Source organism: Myotis nattereri (genome assembly GCF_964212035.1).
Source record: "Myotis nattereri genome assembly, chromosome: 3".
Classification (NCBI taxonomy): Eukaryota; Metazoa; Chordata; class Mammalia; order Chiroptera; family Vespertilionidae; genus Myotis; species Myotis nattereri.
Genome location: NC_138077.1, coordinates 209,878,986 through 209,887,463, shown reverse-complemented (window position 1 = coordinate 209,887,463; position 8,478 = coordinate 209,878,986). Strand labels below are relative to the sequence as shown.

At 46.0% G+C, this 8,478-nt stretch overlaps 1 protein-coding gene across 1 annotated transcript in view; it reads left to right on the top strand.

Annotated features, from left to right (window-relative positions):
- The first annotated feature begins 694 nt into the window (after positions 1-694).
- Positions 695-8,478, top strand: part of CLCN6 (chloride voltage-gated channel 6) — a 33,795-nt gene continuing 26,011 nt past the window's right edge. The window contains exons 1-5 of the mRNA XM_081087924.1: positions 695-794; positions 1,581-1,640; positions 3,379-3,444; positions 3,763-3,828; positions 6,801-6,867. Of these exons, the coding sequence (XP_080944050.1) occupies positions 708-794; positions 1,581-1,640; positions 3,379-3,444; positions 3,763-3,828; positions 6,801-6,867 (346 nt within the window). The 5' untranslated portion in view covers positions 695-707. The remainder of the gene's footprint in view (positions 795-1,580; positions 1,641-3,378; positions 3,445-3,762; positions 3,829-6,800; positions 6,868-8,478) is intronic.

Here is an 8,478-nt window from a genome sequence, read left to right as displayed (position 1 = left end):
TGCGGAGGACGCATGTGTGCCAGTGGCCCAGGGAGGGGAGGCAGGTTTAAAAGGCCAGAGCCGTAAAAACACCTCCCGCGCCCAGGGGGCTCCAGAGCCGCCTCCGCCTCTGGTGTCCGTCCAGGCCGGGACTAAAAGAGAGGGTTTGCTTCAGGACTGGGGGTGACAGCCTTTGGGGGTTACACTCGTCCCGCGAAAGAAGCTCACAGAGGTGGCGGGAGCCCCCGCCTAGAGGGGCAGACCGGCCTCACTGCCCCCCGCACAAAGGAAAGTCACGGCCCCAGCTGGTGGCCCCCGATGCCAGGTCTGTGTACCCCGCGCCACGCCGTCACTCACCCTCCCGTAGCGGGCGCCGCACAGCACGCGTGCCAACTAGGCTGCGAGGCCGCCGCGGAGTCGCTGCGAAGGGGGCGGGGCGCGCGGCCTTGGAGTCTGTTGCTAAGGGAGGCGGGGCCAGGGGGCGGAAACCACCCGGCGGGCGACAGGAAGCCCCGCCCCCAACATGGCCGCGCCCAGCGGGCCCGGGGGAAGCCGCTCCACCGCCGTCCTGTGACGCGGCCCGTCGCCCCACCCGTCTGCAGCCACTCCCCGTCTCGGCCGCCGAACTCGAGAGGGACACGTGACCCTGCGGGGGCCAGTCACGTGAGGCGCCGAGCGGGTGGGAGGGGGTTGGCACTGGGGGTCCGGAGCGGCAGCAGAAGAGGAAGATGGCGGGGTGCAGGGGGTCCTTGTGCTGCTGCTGCCGGTGGTGCTGCTGCTGCGGGGAGCGAGAAACCCGCACGCCCGAGGAGCTGGTAAGGCGCGGGCGCTGCGGGCTGGGCCGGGCAGTTGCTAAGGGACGGGAGAGGCGTCGCCGGAGGTGGGGCCGGGCGAGCTGGGCCCGCAGGTGGCAGCGTGTGCGGACGGGCACCGCATGCCGGGCTCTTGCAGAATCGGCCCTGCTTCCCGTGCCCAAGTCCGGAGGCTAATTCTCGTAACTCCTCCCGGGGATCTAAGAGAATCCGGGCCAGCTTCAGTGAATCCCATAGATTTCTTTTTTAAAATTTCCACCTGGAAGGAGTGTTGAGTGAAACGAGCATTTTCGGAATGAGCCCTTTCATTCTTGTCATGCCGCTGGCTTAGGTTCTCCAGCGCTTTTCTCACTCCGTCCCTAAGCCTGTCGGGGTCATTGACAAGCCAGCTTCCCCCTGCAAGGCATCCTGGGAAAACTGGAGGTGCTGTGTCCCCAAAGCTGACAGGTCCCTTCGGATTTCAGATTGGGCACCTTGTCAGACGGACCTGGATTTTTTCCCCGCTGAAGCTGGCAGTGGGCATCTTTGACGTGTCCGGAAGACAAGAGTGGTTATTTGGAGAATGTATCAATAGAGATGAAAGGCTCAGCTGGATCCCCACCCACATCACCCCCTATCCCAAAAGGATTTTGTGGGTTGTTTTTTGTGGGGTTTTTTTGCGATCTTGTTCCCATTGATGACAATGGTTCTAGACAATTTAGAAACCAGCAACAAAAGTCGGTAAACACTTCTGCCTCCTGTTCCTTTTAACCATTAAGAAGGTATCCCTTCTGTGGATCTGTTTTCTAGACCATCCTTGGAGAAACACAGGAGGAGGAGGATGAGATCCTGCCAAGGAAAGACTATGAGGTGAGCTTCTTAGCTGCTGTCTTGGTAACAAAAGCAGTGACTGACCTGGGCCCCTCAGAGGGGAGCTTTAGGATGCCAACCAAGGGAGTGGGTGAGAGGTAACTTCCCTCTAGGAAAGGGGCTGTTTAACAAGCCCCCTGCCGTTTTTAAATATAGTTTTATTGATTTTATTGTTTTCAGAGAGGAAGGGAGAAGGAGAGAAAGATAGAAAATTTTTAAGTTGTTATTCCCCCAAATCAAAGAGCAACATATACAGCAAAAATAAAAGGAAGTGAGTCATGGTAGAGAAGTGACAGCCCTGGCTGGTGCGTTTCAGTGGTTAGAGTGTCAGCTGGTGCACGGAAGGGTCTCGGGTTTGATTCCCGTCAAGGGCACAAATCTGGGTTGCAGGTTTGATCCCAGGACATGGTCAGGCATGTGCAGGAGGCAGCCAATCAATGTGTCTCTCTCACATTTCTTTTCTCTTTCTTTTCTCTTTCTTCTCTCTCTCTCTCTCTCTCTCTCTCTCTCTCTCTTCACCTCCCCGCTTCTCCTTCTCCCCTCTGCCCCTGCCCCCTCCCTTCCACTATCTGAAAATCAATGGAAAAAATATCCTTGGGTGAGGATTAACCAAAAAAAAAAAAAAGAGAGAGAGAGAAGTGACAATATCTGATTTTAATACAGACCATATGTAGTTCATTGATGTATATTTTACAAAGTGTTAGGCTCTCAGCTGATATATTTAAAAAAAAGAAAAGATTGATGTTCTGGCATTGCATTTGTTTCTAAATGCCCCTTTAGCTTTATTCAGGGTTAGGGCTAGTATATAATGCACATGCTATACAATTTACCTATTTAATGTGTACAACTCAGTGGTATGTTTAATATATTTAGAGTTGTGGAGCCCTCACCAAATCAATTTTAGAACATTTTTGTCACCTTGGAGAGAAACCCCGTACTCATTAGCAGAGTCACTGCCCATTGTCCTTGTCCCTGACCCTAGGCAACCACTGATCTACTTCCTGTTGCTATAGAGTTGCCTCTTCTGGGCATCTGAAAACCTTTTCATTGTTTGTGGAGTCATAGCATTATTAGGCAAAACCATCAAACAAGTAATTAACTGACCAGTCATTTCTATAAATATTTGGTATGAAGATTATTCATATTTTCAACATTTTAATTTTTTCCCCTGTTTGTTCCTAGAATGTGATGTCACTAACTTGATTAAAATATATATACACATATATAAATATATACTTGATCACTCATGGATGGGTCTGGTTTCTCAGCAGAATTTTTCGCTGTGTTTTATATATATCTCGATTTCAGAGAGGAAGGGAGAGGGAGAGAGACCGAAACGTCAATGATGAGAGAGAATCATTGATCAGCTGCCTCCTGCCGCCCCCTACTGGGGATCGAGCCCACAACCCATGTATGTGCCCTTGACCGGAATCGAACCCCAGACCTTTCTATCCACTGAGCCAAACCAGGTAGGGCTCTGTGGTGTGTTTTTTTGTAATCAGAAAAAAAAAAATTCTTTTTGCACATATAGAAAGTACCGTGTTTGCTGTGAAAATTTCAAACAATGCCCAGATACGAAGAACACCTCCTAAACTATCACCTCAGAGATAGCCATTATTAACAGTTTACCCAGATGCTTTTGCTTTATGTATGTTGACACAAAAAAATCTTAATTTTATTTACTCAAAATGGGATCGTGTACCATAGTATGACGTTTTTACTCCTGGCCCTCTTTCAGAGTTTGGATTATGATCGCTGTATCAATGACCCTTACCTGGAAGTTTTGGAGACCATGGATAATAAGGTGAGTCCCTTATTGATCTCTTGGGACTGAGGCGGTCTTACGATAGCTCCTTTACCTTTATCCCTTATCCTTTTAACCCTCATGAGGCAACAGCATTTATCCCTTAGACTGCTTCCTCCTGCCAACCCAAATACCCGCTGACCCACCCCCTTAGAGTCCATCATTCTTGCATTATAAAGCACCCTCCATATCAGGCATCATCTTTGACATTTTTGCTGTCCTTGTGAAATTCACTCTAAAACTGGTTGGCCAAGTTGTGTTCTTTCCCTGCTGCCAACATAATCCTGAAACTGAGTCATTTTTTTCCTGTGTGAACAGAAAGGTCGCAGGTATGAGGCGGTGAAGTGGATGGTGGTGTTTGCCATTGGAGTCTGCACGGGTTTGGTGAGCAGGCGGGGCATGAGGGGATGGCGGGCCAGAGGGCTGGAGCGGGTCAGAGGTCAAGCTCCAGCCTGACAAATAAGTTGTTTGTCATAACAGGGACTACCTTGTCTTTTTTCCTCTTTCTTTTCTTAATTAATAATCTGACACTTTTTTATATTTCTCTTTATGAAATGAAAGTAAGTCATACAACTTCGGTGTTCTTTAAAGCACTCGAAGGTTGGGTCAAGTTCTCTTACGATAAGCTATGGTCCTGTCAGGTGGACAACATGGAGGGGAGAGTACTCAGTGGATGTTGAGTCACTCTGTAGGGAAAAAGCAAAGTAATGGGAACAAAACTAACGCTTACGCCCTTGCCTGTAGCACAGCGTGCCAGTCACCAGGACACCGCTGATCTCAGTGACTGCTTTGTGCTGATCTGGGCTCTTCCCTGCACATTGCTCGTTTTTTCTAGAAGGTGGAGCTGGCCGGTTTGGGCAGAGGATTACACCTGAAAGCATAGGGCTCTGGGGTCAGCACATTCACACATGAATCATGGACAAGAAAAGATTATGAAACATTGCCAAAGATGATAGTAGCACAAGGTCTGGAACCATAGCTGCTGACTTACCATGGTAAAACCTGGCAGAGAAAACCTGAAAAAGGTAGCAGCCAGTCCAAACGAGACCGGTCCAATCTGATTCTCCATCATTGCTGTGTTAAATAGGGGGTTGTCTTGGTCCATTTGGGCTGCTATCACAAAAATACCATAGACTAGATGGCTTGAAACAGACATTTATTTCTCACAGTTCTGGGGGCTAGAAGTTCAAGATCAAGGGCCAACAGATTAGTGTCTGCTGAGGACCTGCTTTCCAGTTCAGAGATGACCATTTTTGCCCTGTCCTCACATGGCAAAAGGGAGCAAGAGAGCTCTCTGGCTGGGGTCTCTCTTTAATCATGATAAACTTAGTATATAAGATAATGCATATTTTAAGTATATTACATTATAATTCAACTAGAGGCCCGGTGCACGAAATTCATGCACTCGGGTTCCAATTGGACAACCAGACACTTAGCATATTAGGCTTTTATTATATAGGATATTTGTGTATACTACATAGTGTTTATTACTGTAAGTCTAGTAACCCTCTCACCATACAGTTGATCCCCTTCACCTATTCTGCACTCCCCCAGTCCCTTTTCCCTCTTGGGGTCTCTTTATAAGGGCACTAATCCTATTCATGAGGGCTCCACCCTCTTGGCCTTATCACCTCCTAAAGGCCCCCACCTCCAAATACCATCATATTGGGGGTTAGGCTTTCAACATGAATTTGGGGTGGGGGGCAAACACAAACATTCAGTCCATAATAAGGGAGATATATATATATTCCTAAGCAGCAGCCTATTTATCATCTTTCTCTAGAATTGACCACAAGTCTCATAATTAAGTATACATGATATACCCATAAAATGTAAACATGTTTTTAATATAATATAGCCACAAGGGCCGACCACAGTTTTTGTTTTCACGGCACTTGTCCAATTTTTACTGTAGTAAATTAGAGGTCAAGGAACATCTTAGTAGTTAAGACTAATGGCATTTAGAGGCCTCTTTGGTAACATTCTGATGGATACCAGTGTGGGGCAACTTGGGTGGATTTAATTGTTTTGTGGAAATTTCAGAGTGTGAATTTTGCTATATATGGTTCTGGTTGCAAATTTCCCTGTAATAGGCATAGTCATTAGCTATCTAGTTGTTAGTCTTTCTGCCACTTTCATATCAAACTCCTTTGAACTGCCATTTATCAATAGTAACAGCTTTACCTCCCACCTTCATGTTAAAGGCAGGCAGACCTGCCTTTATTTTTTTAAATATATTTTATTGATTTTTTACAGAGAGGAAGGGAGAGAGATAGAAAGTTAGAAACATCGATGAGAGAGAAACATCGATCAGCTGCCTCCTGCACATCTCCTACTGGGGATGTGCCTGCAACCCAGGTACATGCCCTTGACCAGAATCGAACCTGGGACCTTTCAGTCTGCAGGCCGACGCTCTAGCCACTAAGCCAAACCGGTTTCAGCCAGACCTGCCTTTATAACGTACTACCTGTTCCTCTTGCTACTGGCTCTCTTGTCCTTTGATCTGTCACCGCTTACTGCTTTAATGTTAAAAGCCTCAGCATTGGCTTGAGGGAAGTCTGAATCCTTTGATCCTGAATCTACAAAATCAGAAGTCTTTCCAGTTCTCCTTTAAGCCCAGAGCAGGGACTTATGAGAGTGGAAGAGTGGTTGATCAGGGTAATCACTGACTACATAAGACAGTTAAAAGTCAAAGTAGTGACTTATGTAAATAGAAATAACCAACTTGCAAAACCCATATACAGCTAAGTGAATGTCGTCATACAAAGTAATTTAAGCTAGCCCAGAGCAGATTGGCCCAGTGGGTTGGAGCATCATCCCATACACCTGAAGATGTTGAGTTCGATTCCCAGTCAGGGCACATACCCAGGTTGTGGGTTCAATCCCAGTCAGGGCCCATATGGGAGGCAGCTGATTGATATTTCTCACATCAGTGTTTCTCTCTCTCTAAAATCAACTTAAAAGTTTGCTGTTGATTTTCTCAAAGTAATCTAAGCTCTGTGCTTATATAGCTAAGCATCGCTAAAGACACAGTGGTCTTCCTTGGTCTCACATCTTTTTCTGCATAATTTTCTCTCTTTGTTTTACTTTGCTCCTCTCATAGCTGTACTCCATTCTTTTGTTCTTTAGTGGGCAGAGGGGCAAGGCTGGAGCGGGGCCCCTGCAGAGCCAGAGTGACTAACGAAAGCCCATCCACCCACTGCTGGCTGATAACGCAGGTGTGCGTGCGCAGCAGGCGTGCGTGCGCAGCAGGCGTGCGTGCACCGTGAATGCAGAGGGGAAAGCCTGTGCTTTTGAGGGCAGTGCCCGTAACACACCAGGAAGCTGTGTGACTGACGCTCCTTTGCTCTTCCCAGGTGGGTCTCTTTGTGGACTTCTTTGTGCGCCTCTTCACGCAGCTCAAGTTTGGAGTGGTACAGACATGTATCCTTTTCACGGTTTCTGATTGTGCTTTCTTGTCTAGAAATGAGTTGAACAGTAGACATGATCTGTGGAGAGCTATTATTAGCCATTCGGCTTTAAGGTGTTTATCATTGAAGGACACAGAACACTTTAATAAATCAAGAGATACGTTCATGGTTGGTAAGACATAAACCACCAAGATGCCTGCTTTCCCCAATCAGTCTATAAATTCAGTGTAGTTCCAATGAAAGTGCAATAGAATTGTTCATAGAACTTGAAAATTCTCTTCCTAAGTTTGTTTGGAAGAGTCAAGAGCCAAAGTAGTTGAAATAGTTTTGAATAAGCAGGAGACTTATATAATTTAAGATATAGTCATTGAAACAGTGTCACATTGGTGCAGAAACACCCAGACAATGGAGAATAGTGGAGAAGCAGAAACTGGCCTGTAGGGGTGTAGAAGTGCAGTGAATGACTGAGCCCGTGTGATAAATCAGTGAGGATAAAATGTTAATAAAAGATGCTGGAACATCGGTTAACCATCTGGAAAAACATATAATTAGATTCCTACTTTGTACTAAAAATTAATTCTAGATGGATTAAAGGTAAATAGGCAAAATGAAACTTTAAGAGACTGTATGATGTGAAGTAGGGAATCAGCTCTGGCTGGTGGTGCTTGGTGGTTAGAATGTTGACCCTAGCACTGAAGGGTCTCGGGTTCGATTCCCAGGCAAGGGCACGTGCCTGGGTTTCAGGTTCCACCTCTGGCCCCGGTAGGGGCTCAGGCTGGAGGCCACGAATCAATATGTCTTTCCCATCGGTGTTTTTCTCTCTCTCTCCTTCCTTCCCTCCTGTCTCTAAAAGTCAATGGAAAAAATATCCTCAAGTGAGAATTAACAAAATTTTTTTAAAAGGGTAGGGAATTATTTCTTAAAATGCCAGAAGACACACAGTGAAAGGGAAAAGATCAGAAAACTTAATCACATCAAAGTCAATATTCTATTTATACAAACAAATAAAACCCAAAACAATAATGTAAATGAAGTGAAAAGTCCACAGCCTCAACGAGGTTCTTCACTGTGCATTTAAGGAACATAATTTGTATCCAGAATAGAGAAGAACTGCAACCCTAAATAAAGCCCAACAGCCCAATAAATAAGCTGGCAAAGGTGTCAAACAGCCATTTTCAGGAGAGGAAACTGAACAGCCAATAAACCTGTGCAAAAGTGCTCCCTTCACCACTGGTTAGGGAACTGGAAATTAATAAACAGGACGCTGCTTCTTCCCATGACTCGTGAATGCCTCTCCCGGCTGTGGGCCTTAGACATGTACGAAGATGTGCACCGCAGCTTTGTGATTGCGAAAAGTTGGAATCACCCCAAATGGAAAAATTATGGTATTTTCATTTGATATAGAAGTTAAAATGACCAAACCAGAATTGTTTATCAACATGGCTAATTCTCAGAACAGGCATCAACTGAGAGAGAGGAAGTTGGAGTATATGCCTAAAATACAATACCATTTTTTTTATATATATTTTATTGATTTTTTACAGAGGAAGGGAGAAAGATAGAGAGTCAGAAACATCGATGAGAGAGAAACATCGATCAGCCGCCTCTTGCACATCTCCCACCG